The 18,442-nt window shown below is 41.5% G+C and overlaps 2 protein-coding genes across 6 annotated transcripts in view; one reads left to right on the top strand and one right to left on the bottom strand.

Moving 5' to 3' along the window:
- LOC135168177 (myosin heavy chain, fast skeletal muscle-like) overlaps positions 1-13,395 on the top strand; it is a 100,162-nt gene extending 86,767 nt beyond the window's left edge. For 2 of the 4 annotated variants that reach the window (XM_064132319.1, XM_064132158.1), the window contains 2 exons: positions 10,777-10,970; positions 11,151-11,949. In XM_064132319.1, the coding sequence (XP_063988389.1) occupies positions 10,777-10,970; positions 11,151-11,457 (501 nt within the window). In that variant the 3' untranslated portion in view covers positions 11,458-11,949. Of the gene's footprint in view, positions 1-10,776; positions 10,971-11,150; positions 11,950-12,043; positions 12,124-13,080 lie in introns of those variants that run through there. The other 2 variants (XM_064132243.1, XM_064132399.1) reach the window with 2 other exon arrangements.
- Positions 1-15,395, bottom strand: part of LOC135168433 (uncharacterized) — a 36,194-nt gene extending 20,799 nt beyond the window's left edge. The window contains exons 1-3 of one of the 2 annotated variants that reach the window (XM_064132651.1): positions 15,063-15,395; positions 13,455-13,607; positions 7,519-7,915 (exon numbers count right to left, since the gene is read on the bottom strand). In XM_064132651.1, coding sequence (XP_063988721.1) covers positions 7,519-7,736 — 218 coding nt within the window. In that variant the 5' untranslated portion in view covers positions 7,737-7,915; positions 13,455-13,607; positions 15,063-15,395. The remainder of the gene's footprint in view (positions 1-7,518; positions 7,916-13,454; positions 13,608-15,062) is intronic. The other variant, XM_064132744.1, reaches the window with a different exon arrangement.
- Positions 15,396-18,442: the final 3,047 nt, after the last annotated feature.

Raw genomic sequence — 18,442 nt, 5'->3', positions numbered from 1 at the left:
CCAGAGCAATCCATTCGGGGGATCGCGGCTTCCTTAGGAGTTCCACACAGCACAGTGCAGAAAGTTCTGCAGGAGGAAGAGGTTCGCCCCTGGAAATTTACCCCAGTCCAGGAGTTAAAGCCCGAGGACCTCCCCAAGTGTTTGGCCTTCGGTAGATGGCTCCTCAACAGAAGTGAAGAGCCAAACTTCATTCGAAACATACTGTGGACGGACGAAAAACTTTTTGCGAAGAAGGGGATCGTCAACCAGCACAATGAGCATCATTGGGCGGTTGAAAATCCTCGGCTCGCAAAGAGTTCCAACTACCAGTATCGCTGGGAAACACGGAATATCTGGGGAGGAATTCTTGGCGATGAAGTGTACATACATCATCTTGCAGGACGTCTCGACGTAAGTGTTCTCCATAGTCAATACTGCGTTTCCTGTTGGACTTCGATGTCTAACCCAGTATGATAGGTTTCTCCTAATAATTATTTGTTTTTTGGCAGGGTGGGAACTATTTGGGGTTCCTGGGAGAGCGGCTTGCGCCGATAGTTGGTGATGGTCCGGCCTCCAGGGATTTCTGGTTCCGACACGATGGAGCACCAGCACATACCTGCGTACCGGTCATTAAGCAGCTCAATGAATGGTTCCCCCAGCGCTGGATTGGGAATCGCAATGACCGGGACAGGGCCGGACGACGAGCACCACCCGTTGCGTGGCCCCCGCGTTCTCCAGATCTTACCCCACTCGATTTTTTCTTGTGGGGTACTCTGGACTCGCGCATACACGCTCACCACCCCGCGAATCAGGAGGAAATGGTTGCACTGCTGCACGCAGCAGTCGCAACTATCACTCCTGATGAACTGGAGCGAATGAGGGCCAATTTGCTGAAACGGGCCCGACTCTGCATCGCTGCTGGACGTGGACACTTTGAAAATCGATTGTAGTCCACCCAAAAAAAAAATCGGCCCTCTTTTTCCCTATGTATTAAAAAATGAAATTTAAAATAAAAACAACATTTACAGAAACACCGTAGGCCTTTTTTGCGTTTATTGCTCCCGATTCCTTATCAATAAGAAAAAAAAAGAAATTGCACCCGATTCCGCGAAAATCGCGAGCTATCCCCTCGGAATTTCGACGTCGATTGTTTATTATTAATTATCTTGATAAGAGGCTCTTTTACCGGATTTTGTTAAGAGACCTTTCTTGTTGTAAATTAAATTTACAATAAAAAAGATCTGTTTAAAGTAGACATGGAAAAACGCCCCCCACCTTAACGACTTTCGACCGATGAATTTCGGACACTTCCGGAGTTCATCGGGTCACTGGTCATCCGCCTCGGTAACGAACTTGGGACCCCCCCCCCAAGTCGGTTACTCACCGTATATCCAACGTGTCAGTCAACCTATTTTCGATATTTGCTTTCCTCAACGACGCTCAACGTATTTTTTGCAATTCAACGATCAACGATTTCACACGGGTGAAAATCAACCATTCTATACATTTTTGTATCGCATTTACAACAATTGACAATAAATCGCGAAGGTTTTACATCCTAGTGCTTTAGTGTTATTCACTCATCCTCACGACACTAATTCCAATTTTCCGACGCCCGACCACCCAAAAATCAACGTTCCTCAACTAAACAAGATCTTTTGACAAAACACTGTAGGGCTATCGCATCATGAGATAATTAACATTTAAACAATTAGCTTTGGAACGCCAAGGGGGCTGCCCGCGGTTTTCAGAATCTTGTCTTTTAATAAATAATACTAATGTAAATAATAATCGGTTTTTAATCACCTTAGCACCCCCCCTCCCCCGAAAGGATTGTCTTGAAATATCTTTCCCCCCCTCTCTCTCTCACTCACTAGCGGAATGGAACGTTCGCCCGAGGAGAAGGGGAAGCACGCACACTGCTTACCCGCGGCACACGGACGGAGAGCCGCACAATGCTCGCGCCCCATTGGCCGTTCCTTTCACCCCCATATCCCTGCAGAGGTGTGTCCGAGCGAAAAGTGGAAAAGGACTTTTCTGCTCAGAATCACCCCCAAAACATGCCTGTCCACTATTAGTCTCTACCCGCTGTACACCCTGTATATTTCTATATTGATATACAAGAAACAAAAGAAAGGCAAGTAAGCAAGTGAATATTTCTTGATTCCTTGATTTTAGGGAAATCCGATTCGGAAAGTGAATCACACGAGGGAAGAAGATCATTTCGATTGGTACAGCGATTCCTAAGTTAGCCCATCTCCATCTTCTGTGGTGGAGACCAGTGACTCTCGTTCGCCTTCTCCTGCAAAGAGATCACAACTATCTGTTGATAAAGATGGTAATGAGCCTGCGATAAATATAGAGGACGCAACAACCTAAATGATTACAACACAGGTAGAAATTCATCCTGATCCGAAAACGGTATCAGAACTGCCTAACCCCCAAGTTGACCAGAACATTAATTCTGGGGAACCTGAAGTGTTGTTGGAAGATCTAGATAGTGAAATTCTAGAATTAATTGGTGATAGAGTGAGGAACGACAGAATTCGGGTCATTCCGAACAATATCGCTATCCGTCTTACGGACATCCTGAAAAACGGATTACCCAAAGCAGAAAAAACGAAACTATTAAAAGCTCATGCATCACAAAAAAATTGTATTGTTATGGATCCCCCGCATTTGAACGAAGAAGTTAAAACCTTCATAAATGAAGCAGCTTTAAAACGAGACGCAAGAATCACTGAAAAACAAAAGAAAATTTGTTCTTGCCTAGTCCTAGTGCGCCATTCTATTTGTCGCACTCTTGATAAAGGGAAAGTTACTAAAGAAAACCAAATAAGCACAGATGGGGACCTAGTAAAATCATTCAGCAAAACTGGGCGTCTACTTGCCGACCTTGAGAGAGATGAAACGATGACACGCAGAAGTTTAATTCTGGCGAATATTGCTACTTCTCAAAAAGATATTTTAGATTCATCTCCAGCAGATGAATAGCTTTTTGGTATAAAATTGAGTAATAGGCTGAAAGCTGCCAAGCTGATTGAAAAAATCAGGGAAAGAAGTAAAAGGGAAAGTTCAGCACTCAAACAAGCCACAAAACTTCAGATTCTCACCTCTGCATCAACCACTTCGGCAGTTCCCCTCGGCCGCGAACAAGGGCACACCAATTTCGGGCCGACCTTTCAAGAAGAATTGGTCCAATCAATCCAAAGGAACTCGCAGCAACCTGCAGAATCCCTTATTGTCTCAAACACCGAAATCATAGATGTAAGTAGGCCCGCGGGTAGATTAAGATTTTTTGCTAGTAATTGGAAGAGAATTATTTCCGATTCCAGAGTCCTTGATTGGATTGAAGGGTATAAAATCCCCTTTGTGGAACCACCACATCAATTCTCAATTCCTCATGAAGGTTCCTGTGTAGCGGCTCGCTAGATACCACCTGAGGGTTGACTTCCTGAGGTCACCCACAGGAGCGCAGTGGTTGACGCACACACATGCGCACCCAGAGGAATTCGCCATATACTTCTGGACAATACCCAATCGTCACGATTTCAGTAGTCTATTGGTGTCTTACCTGACGACATTATCCCATTATATTTCCGAATTAAAATCTGTATTATCTGACTAACGCTGCGGCGAAATAAATATATTAATTGATTATTTTGTTTGTGGATGATTCGAATTCTTCCTTAAAATTAAAACCGCGAATCCTACACCTGGACATTTCAAGAAAAAAAGTTGGCTACAGATCAGGTAAAAAAAATAATTCGGAAAGGGGCCATTAATGAGTATCTTCCCGAATCAGATCAATTCATATCGAAAATATTTCTCATTCCAAAACCTGATGGTTCAAGTAGACGCATCTTAAACCTCTAATAACTAAATAAATTCATTCTAGCAGCACATTTTAAAATTGAAGATTGTAGAATGGCTTGCAAATTAATTTCTGACAATTGCTTCATGGGAAAACTAGATTTAAAGGACACTTATCATTTAGTACCTATTAATGTGCAGTTTAGACAATATTTAAGATTCTATTTTGACAAAAACCTTTATAAGTTTAATTATTTACCTTTCGGTCCAAATACTGCTCCTTATCTTTTTACAAAGATTATGCAACTCTTAGTTGGGTATCCGAGAAACGTGTGTTTTTTATCGGTGGGGTATCTTGATGATAGTCTGCTCATTGGAGATTCAAAATTAGCTTGCCTAAAAAACGTTAATTCTAAAGTTGAGTTACTAAATGAACTAGGTTTCATTATCATTGAAGGAAAGAGTATTCGAGCTTCCTCGCAATCGTGCATTTTTCTTAAATTCATTTTGAATTCACAAAAAATGAGCCTAGAACTTCCTCTTAAAAATAGGGAAAAAATTATTAAAGAGATTTCTCATTATAAAAAATTAGACAAATGTTGTTTAATGAGGGACCTGGATCGGCGGGGATCGGGGCGGGTGGGGGGCGAGCAGCCCAGAAAAAAAACCACACTCGGCGCGTCCCACCACAAGTCACGTTTATTTCACAGTAATTAGTCACCTAACAAAGTACTTATCACAAAATATTGGTGAGCGGGTCCGCGTGAGATAACAATATTAGTTCAGCGGTCGAAATAATTAATTGGCCCGATTGGAGCAAGACCGGAGAAAAAACCGATGACGAGCGAGTCGAAAGTTCTAGAGCGTTCGATTAAACTCGTTGAGCGGTATACCGAAAACACGTGTTGAACTTTTAACTATCCGAAAACGACTGACCGGGTGATTACCGCGATAGATGGAATTGCTCCGAATTCCAATCCCACGTGATAGTTGGTGGGGCTATTATCCAACGCAGGATAATAGCGAGCGGTGTCCAGGAAGTGGCGCCCCAAAACCAAAGGAATGCCAGTTCGACCCATGGCAACGATCGGTTTGTTTTGATCGTTGCCTAACGGTGAGCTGCTGAGAGTGTACGAGCAAGGACCTGCCGAAAGGCAGGAATTCCAACACTTCTGCTTATAATTTTCCGATAACAAAATAATTGAGGCCTTTTTAAATGAGGTTCGAGAGAAGAGGGTAAGACTAACCAGCCTGCGACACAGAGCAGGAACCTATATAAATCAAAAAGCGGAGATTCTAATGATATTCTAAAAATGAGGGAAGAAGTTAGGAGAACGATTAACTTTAGATTTAATGAAAAAGAAAAACTAAGGGGGGGGGGAGGCGAATACGGATCATCAGGGAGATTCAATTATAATATGAAGGCTTACCGTTGAGAGGAGGTTATTGTAAGGGGATAGGGAAATATATGATAAATTTGGGGCGGGAAGAAAATATAAGGGGAGCACACAGTCTCGGGGAGGATCCTCCAATTTTCGGGCCTTCACCACCGAGCAGCAGGGTGATAATTGTTGGATGGCTGATGTCCACAACAATCACATGAGTTGAAACATCCCGTCGCACGTGTATCCGCCCTATAATTTTTATTAGTGATCTTACGTTCAGCGAGTGGTGAACTACACCATTTATCGCTTAGTGGTGTTCGGTTGTGCACCGCAGCCCTCGTCCGCTCTCACTCTGTCGCACTGCTGAGCCGGGTTATCAGTAAGCGCGCACAGGTGACTTGCCACCGGAGATAGTTGATAATTAATTCGGCACCTGAGGTGCCACGTCCTGGGCTGGTCAAAAATCCTTCTGGAAGGTTCCAGGGAGATCTAGTGCCCCGGAATTCGGGCATTTGCAGCCTCTGGGCCTGTGACCGTTATCAGTTCTTTTCCGGAACTTCGTGCGATAGCATCTTATATACCTAGTGAAAATCTCATTTTCTTTGCTCCGCTCCCCATCATTTTTTGATCGTTGTTACTGGGAAGTTTAACGCGCGTAATTGTTGTTTGCGCTCTTCTTTTATTTATAGCGACCCTAGTCGCTGTCTGTAAAGTGTTAATTTGACGTTTAGTTGAATAAAAAAGTGACTTTAATTGACCATCGACACGTGCAGTGATTTTTTCGACCGACGCATCATCCTTTCGTTATCTCGGCCATCCCTAAAAAATACTCCGCGCACCAGATCCCTCATCGTACAAATAGTAAACGAAAAGTCTGTTCGTTTACAAGTTTTGACTTTGCGTTTATAAGTGACCGAAAAGGCCCTTTTCGATACGGGCTGAACGTAGCAGCAGTGATCAAAAAATCATTTCGTAAAAAATATAATAAAAACTATTGAAGTTCTCCTAAGCATTAAATGAAGGTTAATAATATTACGACAGTTTCCAGGGAATAATTTGAAACAAAGTTGCAGCATATAGAAAGCATTATTCATTTTATTTACGGGATTAGTTCTGGAGTCCTATCGCGGGAACCCATCCCGCTCCATGCTCATGCTCATACATCGTGAGTGCGTAAAGGAGCTGCGCGTTGACACCCGACGGCGCCGGAACAATGCGCACTGATATCTCTCTGCGCGAGAAAGATGCGAACGAAAATCTTTTCCATAGGGGTTTCTTCCCGATCTGGCACCCCTGCCTCAACATGAAGATAATAGTCAAAATAACCGTAAAGGTCTGGATTAATTTGACTATTTTTATCCTACTCAAATGTACCAAAGATATTAACGGAATTGGTATGAGTAGCAGCTTGAAAATGGAACGAAGCATTAAGGTTCATAGGAAAATAATTTGAGTTGTTATCGCATGCTTCAATTTCACGAACGTTGGAAGGTCCTGGCGTTGGTTGGGTAGATACCAGTGGTTGAGGTTAAAGTCTTTGAGCAACGTTGTTCAGGGTTCAGAAAGATCTCTGTGACTTTTGGGGAAACCAAGTTGTTTGGAACATGTTGATGCAGATCGAAAATGGATGCCACTACATTTGCAATAAGTGAATGCCTTGAAGTATGTTTTTCAAGGCTATGGGAAATTCCGGAAAGGTTTGTAGCTATTGAATGTTCTCGTAGTTGTTGTGGAATGTTGGAGGGATCGGTTGGTTCATTTGGAGGCGATCATTTGGATGAGATTATTGAATTCCCTGACAAACATTGTCGAAGAGTCTGGAGAATTTTCAGTACATTTAGAGACAGTAGTTTCTTTGACAGTCGTCGTGAGAAGTTCAAGGAGACGGTTGAATCAAGGGGAATTGTCTGTTATTAGCTCAGGTTATGCAGAAATGATACTTAAAATGTCCTCAACGTCCGCAATTTTTTATGTCCCCAAAATAATAATTTAAAATTATGTCATTAGAGGGATTTTAGAAATTGAAACAATAAGGAAACCAATATTAAAAATTACTGCAGCATAACACATATGTGCTCTATTCATTTATAATGCCACTCCTCTCAGCTTCTCATATTTTCCACGAGTAACCCCCTGTCAAAAGCGGGAGAGGTAGGGTAGTTAATTTTTTTAATGACACATTGGAAAATTAGTTCGTTTTCAAGAAGAAAATAATACGTACCAAAAACCAGATGGTAAGCTAGTTGTTCCTTCAAAACGGAAAATTTTTTCCATAGAAATCGAATTAAGATATGCAGGGTAGTGTTGGAAAGTATGTCCGCAAGCAGGCACACCGACTCACCGGTAAACATACCGCACATTCGCACCGCTCACCGTCCTCAGGTCCTCAGCAGCCAGCTTTGCTGAATCACGCATGCGCGTTCGGAGCTTCTTAAGATCAAAGTCATCTTTGTTTTCATAGATTGCGGAAACTACAGAACGAAGAATCGACGGGGCTGTTCCTGCCAATTTTTGAGTTTCGATCATGTGGTTGTTTCTAGCAACAGCAAAGTCGTTCATCGTCGCCGGGATGTGCGGATTCAATTTGGGGGCCTCCTGCTCCCTTATGCATTCATAATTTCTTAAGAGAGACTCTGCTCTTTCTTCGTACCCTCCTTGCGGAAGAATTCCCAACTCCTCAAGAGGTCAGCATTAATTTGCAGTTTGACTGCCAGGCTGGAGGTTGGATGATCATCCAACTGTAAGGAAAAAACAAAAAATAGGACTATAAATATCCAATATACACATTGTGACCTTGGTCTCGAGGAATTTTGGTATATTTAATTGCTCTCAGCGAATCACTAATATTGAGGAATTTTACAATATGTTTATATTGAAAGGGGAGGTGTATGAGCTGGGCTCTAGATCGGGGGGTATTCTCAGGGGATGGGCAAGATAAACTTGGATTACGGGAGTAGGGGGTGGAGGTCGAGAAAACGCTACACGTGGTGTTAGTTACAAACAATCACAGGTTTTATAAACTTAACTTTGGAAAATGATCAGAATAATCAAGTAAACTAATATTTGTAATTTGTATTGAGCCGATCAATGATTAGACGCATTACAATTTAACTTCACGCGATAGTGAAAATAATTATGCACGAGCCGAGCCAAACAACAATCGATGGTCGAGAGCGGTCACTTGCGAGCAAACTTTATGATGACCGGAAGGTGACTGAGAGCGACTCCTGTGGACCGAGGTGGCTATTGGCCTAATTTCGAAGTCCCATGACACGAATAAGAACAATTCCGAAGGATAGAAGAGCTGTCCATCAAGTATCGGGGGTCCTCCAACTTCCGGGTAGTCTCCTCGGGCAGCAGGCTAATGTTTGTTGGATGACCGATGTCTACCATTTTCCTCTTCCATCAGTCGTCTCCTCTTTCTCTCCTCTCAGCTCGCCTACTTCTCCTTCCCAATTTTCCTTCCTTTTTCCTCTCAAACACTCCTCTTCTATTTTCCTCCTATATCATCAACGTTTCTGCAGCTCGTGTTCCTCTAAACTCTTTCACTCTCTCCCAACTGTTCTTAATAATTTTCAAATAATCTCTATTCGCTCAACTAACTCAGGGGCTGGTCCAATGCGTAGTGTGGGGGCTCGGCACACTTCCTGCTGTCCTCTGTGATCCTCTTGATGGGGCCGGGGGGGGGGGATCCCTAGGCGAATCTGTTAATGTATCTAATTGATCTCGTGGATTTTCGATCCAGTTTGACCAGTGAGGAGAAGCAAAACTCGGTGAGACAAAGGTCAATAATCAGTAAACACGTTATTAATGTTTCTAATGTCCCTGTATTATTAATAGAATGCTACTCGTAGATTTCGTGGATTTTATGGGTATTGCAAAAATCGAAAAACTTGGCTTGACTCTCTACCATAGCATTCTACGCCAGACTAGCCCGACCACCCGGAGAGGGTGAGGAGAAAATTAAATTCGCGTCTAGAGCGATCTATGAGTGTCTCGTCTCCGATTGGCGACTAGATTACAGGCAGACCCGCGACGAACCACTTTAATAGAATCGTCATCAAATTTTTCGTCACGTTTGGTCGCTGTGCTCTGGATACCCGGGGATGGTAATATCGCACTGTGAGTGCTGCGGCGAGAGGTTAGGCGGGAGGCGTAGGAATCTACTCGGGAGTGTGGTAGCCAACGGCAGCAAAAAACCGAACCTGCCATGCGATGGCGAATCATTAGGGTGCGGGGAGAATGGCATAAAATATCTACTTCGTCACAATATATATAAAATAATGTGAATCCCGGAAACAATATCTCCGGGAAAAATATCCCGGAAAAAACCCCGGAACAAATATCTTCAAGATAAATCTTAATTTTCGTTACTGAGGCGCGGAAAGCGCGTCCTACCCGACTGGTTTGAGGACGATAGGTTAAATGTTATAAGACGAGACTCCACCGAGGTACATTACAGCTCTTAGGAGTATAGGTGCTTGCCTACCCTCCGCTAAATGCAATCTACTATGCCTCTACCGGAGACTGTCGAAACTTTGGAATGACATGACAGTTGAGCGTTATTCATTTTTTAGTATTTCGATTAAGATTCGCCCACCCCTCTCCGTGGACCCCTTCGCCCACCCACCATAGGTGTTCGTAATGAAAAATAGATTTTGGCATGAGGACGATTGGGTCAGAGTGTGAGTCGTATAAAGTTTGCAGCGCTCGACGTTCCAAATCGAAGTCGACTTCGACTCGCCTCGTGCTGCAAACTTCACTCCTCACAATCCTCCACCTATCGCCGTCATGCCATAATCTACTATGTTCATTTTTTAGATTTATTTCACACATATTTTGAACTCAAATGAAATATTCTTAAAAAAGGAAATATTTTGATTAAATTATTCACCACATTCACAGTTTTAAAAAATATAAATTAATCATTTTTGTTTTCTTCGAAGGGGGTGGGGGCAATGCAAATGCGAGATTTCACCTCAAACCTACATCATCTCGGTGTAATCGTACAGTCATCTATACATTGTTATGTCGATACATGAAATAAATCTTTTGTTGGATTCCCGTAGAATAAATTACGTACGCAGATTTTAAGGGTAAAAACTGATATTTATTCACGGAGCTAATGGTACGTGTTACTCTGAATGTAACGTCGTTTCCGAAGTATTCGGCTACAGTCCGAAAATTAGAACTAACTTAAATGAAAGGAACTCCTCAGTTTTATTCACCTGAGGAAATTAGGAAAAGTGGAGGGGAGATAGTATTTGGTTGTGGAGGAAAAGGTTCGCTAGGACGATTCTCAATTTGGGGGTTTTACCTTGGGATAATCTTATTAGGGGATGTACGCTAGGGTTCTTTTAATTAGGGACGGTTTTCTAGGATCCTCTTAATATGGAGAAATACATTAGGAACTGCTGGAATGGGTTTATTGGGGTGAGACCCACGATGGACGGTTCGGAGGTTATTAAACTACGGACAATATTTGAATAGCGTACCTACAAAAAACATAGTAAAATATATATAGGAAGAAAGTATAATGAAATTATTCTATGGAAAAGATTAAAATACTGGGGTATACAACACTTTTTCATTCAATCAGAATCTCGTGGGGAAAGTCAGCCTTGAGGAGCTCTACTCCACTCTTGAAGAGAAGCAAACACAACTGGTGAATTTAGAAAAGATGGTTAAGGAAATGGAGGATCAAGAACGACACGCCCAGGAGCAAAGAACACGTCAAGAGAAGCGCATAGCTCAGCTGGAGCTCATGTTACAAACTAAGACGAAAGAAAATCGGTATGTGCCCAGGTGTGAAACTCACCACCACTTAGACCGTAGTGATATGCGTTATAACCAGTCAGGATCGCCCTCACAAAGGTCATGCACAGTTCCATATGCCGATAAAATAATGCGACGATCCAAAACTTTGACATCATTCTTACCTTTAAACCAATGGATATGTTCATGTGATTACAGAGGTAATGATTTAGAGTCGATGAAAATGGTAAATCGTGAGACAAAAAATTACGAGTATACTCAGGCTGAACATAAGTTCGAGTCGTTCTATCGATGGCTAATGTCAAATCATGAAAAAAATTCCGGATATTTCTGTACCTCTAAACATGATAACGAGTCGAAACTTTTTCATTATAACGAAAAAAGAGGAAATCAATGTGGCAGGGAGTCTAACGGCTCTAGGAAGCATTCGTTACAATGGAAAACTCCATGTCCTACCAGTAAATATCAACGAACATCATCAAAGTATCTGCGTAGAAAATATTAGACTGAATATTTAGCACTTCACTTGAAAAAATTGAGATATTTCTGCAGGGCAAATCAAGTCTTCTGAAGGTTATCCCATTCCAGTTCATTTACGAAAGGTGGACTTTGTGATACGGAAAGGGCCATTGTGTATCCGTCTACGAAAAAATTCGAGAATGGGACGAAGAATATTGGTCAGTAAATGTTATCGGGAATTGTATTAGCTTTGCGAAGATTACTATCTCGAATGGAGCAGTCTCTATATACTTCCTCCCCCTAGGAAACAATCTGTGGTTGGCATTTCCTATAAAGTTTTTTCCACTATATTGCCCACGGGAACTGGTGGTCACTAATTCGAAAGAGTTGTGTTCATTTTCACTGATATCTGATTTACAACACTATAAATTCTATAACAGGCAACTGTATGCTTTACGGGACTGTAAATGTGTATGAATACGGTTGTAATCTTCTCTTGTTTTTCAAAGTCGGCAGAAACATCGTCGACTTTTTTCAATATTTCCAGGACCTACTTGAAATTCTTCGAAATTTTTTTTACAAATTCCTTAAATTTGTACTAAATTTGTTAACACTTCATGAATTTTTCCAAGATTTTCAGGGACTCTCAGCGGTGTAATTATGGTAAACAACTTCTGCATACCCATCAATTTTCCAGCGTTGATATTTTCCGGTGAATTTTTTGAAATTCTTTTAAAAGATCTTGGTTTTCTTGATTGTATTCAGGCATCTATTGAATTTGCACAAATTTTCAAAATTTATCGAATCTTTTCGAACTTTCTGGACATATATTATTTGTATTCAAGGGTGTTTTCTGAAAATTCCCTGACATCTCTCGAACTTCCTTAAAAATTTGTAATTCTTCAAATTTTTCAGAAATTCGATAAAATTTGCCGCTATTTTTAGGAACTTGAATGTTTTGAAAACTCGGTAAAATATTAAGAATAAGCATAAACTTTGGACCGATGTCGCTTGAAATGAGCTTTTTTTAAAATGGCCTCCCATATCAAATAGACCCTATACGTATTCACATCGAGATGTACTAGTGTTCAGAATTATTTTGTCATCCGTTCTACCAAGGTATCACTTCCACTCAAAACCTCGTGGTCTGATTTAACAGGCTAGGCTACTCCCTGCTGCATCTTTCTAACAGAAAAAATATCACAATCTGGAAAGTTCCTTACAGAGTGCCTAGCTGTTGGAACAGACTGTAAATTACGTGGCCATTTTCATGGGTGGCGTTTTTCGCCAGAAAATTATCCCGGAAAAAATATCTCCGCAGTCACGGATATCATCCCCGTTGCCGTTTTCTCTTACGGCCTGCCAAACCCGCTCCCTCTTTTTTTTGCACAGCGCCTCTGGCGAACCCCGTGGGGGGGGTGGGGGGCAACCCCCTCCTCCAAAGAAAACACAAATTGTTAATTGATATTAAAACAATTGTGAATGTGGTGAATAATTTAATAAAAATAAATACATTTTGTTCGAAATTTTTCATTTAAAATCAAAATAAGTCTCAAAGGAATTTAAAAAAGGAAAAATTTACAGTTATCCCGTGGATATTTTTTCCGGAGATATTTTTTTCGGGATTCATTTTCATGTAATATACTATTGTGTATGTTCTTTTTTCTAGGAAACGGTTCGGCATCCTGTAAGAGATTTTCCAAAGACAAAGGCCTTTTACACCTGTTTTCCATATTATTGTGAATATATTTATACGTATGTATGAAATTTCTTGAGGCATGGCCTTAATGAATAAATCATATCATAAAAATTCTTCAATCCATTGATTATTTTCATCACAGTTTTCAGCACCATTAATTCAAAAGATTTAATTTATAGATAAAGAGGAATTAATATTTAATGACACACATCGTGGGTTCAGAATCTTCCAGGTGGAGCAGGATATGGTGTATCTGCCCTAGCAATTAGCTGTTATACTCATAAATGGGTCAGGCCTATTTGTGTGAATAAATAACAGTAAAAGTTTAACGAAGTGCTGAATACCTTTACTTGATATGCTGTCATTCGGGGGTTGTCAGAGCTCACGACTATCTTTTCTTCTTTCAATCGAATACTAATATCAATCATTTGGACGCTGAATAGATTATCGATTACTAACGACCCCATCAAATCCCAGAGAGTAGAAGGTTCACAGACCTATGAAGTTAAATAGTGAATAGTTGAGAAGTATCATGGACAATGAATTATATAGATTATTTTTCCCATCCAAATCTTGGCCAATAGGATTGCACCATTCGACGTTATTTTGTATAGTCAACACGGTATTTCAGCGGATATTCTTGGAAATTTCACTGGAAATTTTGCATGTTGATATATATAAAAAAAAACAAATGTTGAAGTAACCCTCAATTGTATCTGACAGATTAAATGGCAATTCGTTGAAAATTATGTCTCATGGTGCAATTCTATCGGCCAAGATTTGGATGCAAAAAATAATCCCCCGAATACCACTCGAACTTCGAAATTATCTGATATTTCCCTCAAGGTTCCCTGCAAACAAATAAGCTCGTCAAGTTTTCCAGAAAAATCACTCGCGCTTCGCGCTCGTGATTTTTAAACTGGAAAACTTGACACGTTCATTTGTTTGCAACGAACCTATCGGGAAATATCCGATAATTTCGGAGCTCTTGTGGTATTACATGCGATTATTTTTTTCATCCCAATTTCAACCAATCAAATGGTGGCATTTCCCGTCACGTGGTACAAGTAAGAGAGTTTTACTTCGGATATTTTTCGGATATTTCCCTGTTTGTTGCTAAGCAATGAAAATATCCGATAAACAATTTGTACGCATTTCAAACCCCAAAACTGTCATTACACAAAATCAAGTTCAAAGACTTTACCTCGACATGAGCAGATTTGGACGGGAATCCTTGGAGATTATTGATCAAAAAATTAAAAAAAATGTTCCTAATAATACAGTGAAGACAAAAGCCACAATTTGGAAATAATTCTCTGCATTTTGTGCAGACAAAAAATATACGCTGGAGAAGCCACGACTACGAGTGAACAACCATACTATATGACGTGAAATGCCACACATTTAATTGTTTGCAATTGGAATGAAAAAAATAATCCAGCCAAATACCCCTCGACCTTCAAAATTAATCGGATATTTCCCTCCAGTTTCCCTGCGTAGCACCGATCGGGATAAGATTCGCAGAAAAACCCTCGCGCTTCGCGCTCGGGTTTTTTAACCTGCGAACCTTATCCCTCTCGTTGCTACGCAACGAAACTCTCGGGAAATATCCGATAATTTTGAAGGTCTTGGGGTATTACTACTGATTATAATGTCGACAATATCTATATTCCCGGTTCGCGAACTTGAAAATCGACTCTTTCCCACTCATTAAAAATATTACATTAAATCAGTCGACATGTCGGGGGTCCTTTCCTTTCTGTAGGAGGCTATCCGCGGAGGCCCGGGTCCAATCGATAATGTAACGTTTGCTCTTGCGATGCTGTTTGGAAGCCGCTGGGTTTCTAAATTTTTTTCGATTCAATTAATCGATGGTTCCCGAGAATTCCGAGTATGCGAAAATTATGTTCATGAGAATGAAAATAATTCTACTTTCAGTCACGAAACTTCACCTGTTCTCTTCATATCGATCGATAAATTCCCTTCGCTGCCTGTGTAAACCAACAATTATTGAATGATACTGACAGGCTGTGTATTATTCAGCTGTTCGATGCGGGATCTGGTTTGGGGAATATCTTTTAGAGATGACCAGAATAAAAGTGGATAACGGGCGGATGATGCGAAGGTCGATAAATCATTGCACGTGCAGGCCGGTCAAATAAAGTCACTTTTTAGTCCAATAAATGTCAAATCGCATACCGCAAAAATTACGTCTAATGTCGTGATGGAAATCACGACATTAGATGATCAAAAATATTATAGAGAGCGGAGCAAAGAAAACAAGATATCACATGCTATCGTACACGAATCCAGAAGTGAACTGATAACCCCAGAGACCAAAGAGGATAGACCAAAGTAGAGGTTCAGTTCTGGGTGTTTGAGTGACGCCGGTCTCTCCACGTTACCGACGTGATTTCACCCCCGAAGAGATGGGGCGCCACGAGTCCTACTGGGGTATCTGCATATCGGCCAAGCCGGTAACGCCTCAGTACCGCATGTGCCGTTTCTTCGCATGTTAGGGCCTTACTGTTATTCAGGGGACCCTAAAGCACCAGGAACAACCTGCCCCAGTGGCGAAATTCAACGATAACATGATTTTATTTCTCTCACAAAAAAATAGAAGGCTAATCCCTTGAATTTTTTTGTGAGAGAAATAACATGATGTTGTCGTTGAATTTCGCCACTGAACAGGTTGTTCCTCGTGCTTTAGGGTCCCCTGAATGACAGTAAGGCCCTAACACGCGAAAAAACGCGTAAGAAATACCTTTTTTCTCTCTCACCAAAAAAGTGAAGGCTGACCCCTTCGATTTTTTACCTGCCCCTTGAAGTTGGCCTTCAGATTTTTTTGTGAGAGAAATGAAATCATGTTATCGTTGAATTACGCCTCTGGGGCAGGTTGTTTCTCGTGCTTTAGAGTCCCCTGAATGTCAGTAAGGCCCTAACATGCGAAAAAACGGCACATGCGGTACTGAGGCGTTACCGGCTTGGCCGATATGCAGATACTAAGGTATGATTTAGGGAGGTAATCTCAAACTTTGATGTCGCCGACAAGAAAACAGGGGACAAGTACCTCCGGAAGCCGTGCGCGGCGCTGTACACCGTCTTCTCCTCATGCGCGTTTCGTCCCCACTACTCGACAATTTCTACGGTGGAGCGTTCAAATCTCGGCGAAGGCGCTCAATTTTTTTTTGCAATTTCTCCCAAAAACGGGTTGACATGCACATCGGAAAATTATAAAGAAAAACATGGATAGGAAAAGGATGAATGGTAATTTTTTAAAGAATCTATTCATCACTTCATACATTCTACGTGAAAAACATAAACCGATAACTGTCCCACGATGAGTTTTTACAATTCCCAATTGAACACGATTTCACCATTTTCACAGATTCGATTAGCACACGATCTGTAAATCGATTCCTAAATGTCTCGATAGGATAAACCAATGGGCAATCGCGAATTGTAAACAAATCTCCCCACACTCCAACACCCCTTCGTGAAAAAACATTTTGGTTTATGGGTGAATCAATGAATTTACTTACATTATTTTGAATATTACTAGTATCCCATTATTCGTAATCAATAAAAAAAATAGATTATTCTATATTTCTTTATGAAATAGTTCACTAATTCGCGGGAATGAGTGGGAAAATCATGGAGAAAGAGATAGGAACTTAAACAAAAAATAACAATGATTCTCATTATTTTTGTGTTTTTCCTTTATTTTCTTCCTTGTAAAGAATTTTTTCACATTTTTCCGTACTCTTTAAAATCATTTTGCATTTTAAGAAATAATCTCTGCGCCGAACAGCTTAGAAGAGTGGGGATGACCAGGAGTTAAGGAGAAGGTGAAAGTGATCGCCGCGCGCCCTCGTGGCGCTTGCGAGACCTTGTCCCCTGTTTTTCACTTGAGATTACCTGGCTGAATCATACCTTAGCAGATACCCCAGTGTGGTCGTTGTGTGCTATACCACATAAATTGTTCGCAATTGGATTTGGTATTGTCAACAGTATTTATGGTTATAGAGTCAATGGCGTATGAACAATAATTTAATTAGTATATATAAACTTGTAGGAACAGCACGCTACAGCTGTAGTCAGTCAGTCAGATCACGAGGAATAATCTTCTGCTTTCTCTCACGAGGTTTCGGGAGAGGTCGCATCGCGGGTTGAGCAGTTTCCTGGTTGGATGTGGCTCGGTCGGTAATGTCTTGACTAGGCGACGGAGTGGCCACATGTACTCCCCCCCGAGTATCTTGAGAAGGAGGAAGGCTGAAAGATACGGTTTTATTAGTTTTGCGAGAGTAAGTTTTTACCGGTCTATCGATTGACGATTCCCATTCCTCAGGGCAAGCAGGTTGGAGGGAACTTTCAACTCCTGGTGGTTCCGGAGCGGTTGAATCCTCTTTGATAATATATGCCGGTTTTAATCTCTCTATCGAGATGGTCTTCTCCTTCCCCTGGACGTCCAATTTGTAAAGCCTGTCGTCAATACGTTGAATGATTCGGTAGGGTCCGACGTAGGGAGGTTCCAATGGTTCCTTTACGTGGTCGCACCGAATAAAAACGTGTGAGCATGTGTGCACGTCTTTCGACAGAAACATTCTCGTCTTGGAGTGATGAGAAGTTGGTGTGGGGCGAAGTCCGCGCATGTATTGCCTATGTTTTTCTAAAAAGATTTGTGGGTTGGTAGGAACGTCCTGATGAATGAAAAATTCTCCTGGAATTCTCAACCCAGTACCAAACAGTAAATCTGCTGGTGTAGCTTGAAGATCTTCCTTGAAGCACGTCCTGAGACCAAGTAAGACCGTGGACAAGATGTCAGGCCAAGGTTTGGCTGCGCACATAAGGGCTGCTTTCAAGGTTCTGTGCCAACGTTCTATCATTCCGTTTGATGCGGGATGATATGGCGTTGTTCTGACCTTATTCGCTCCTATGAAGTTGGTGAGAGCTCGGAATAGAGCTGATTCGAATTGAGAACCTTGATCTGTTGTAATTGTTAGCGGTGTTCCAAATTGAGAGATCCAATGATCAAAAGGTGCAGTAACCACAGTGTCTGCTGTTGTGTCACGTAATGGTACAGCGACTGGCCACCTGGAAAAGCGGTCAATTATTGTTAAGCAATAACGAAAGCCTCTTACCTCAGGAAGGACGATAAGATCCAGATGGATGTGGTTAAACCGATTGTCTGGGACACTGATCTCCTTGGGTGGCAGTCGGTTGTGGCGATGTATTTTTGATCGTTGGCATGCCAGGCATTCTCTGGCCCATTTGATGGCATCACGTTTTATTCCAGGCCAAACATACTTCTGTTTGATGTGGTGTGAAGTTG

The sequence above is a fragment of the Diachasmimorpha longicaudata genome, chromosome 1 (assembly GCF_034640455.1).
Source record: "Diachasmimorpha longicaudata isolate KC_UGA_2023 chromosome 1, iyDiaLong2, whole genome shotgun sequence".
Taxonomy (NCBI): domain Eukaryota; kingdom Metazoa; phylum Arthropoda; class Insecta; order Hymenoptera; family Braconidae; genus Diachasmimorpha; species Diachasmimorpha longicaudata.
The sequence above is the reverse complement of the archived record's forward strand: the minus strand, read 5'-3'. Positions and strand labels throughout refer to the sequence as shown.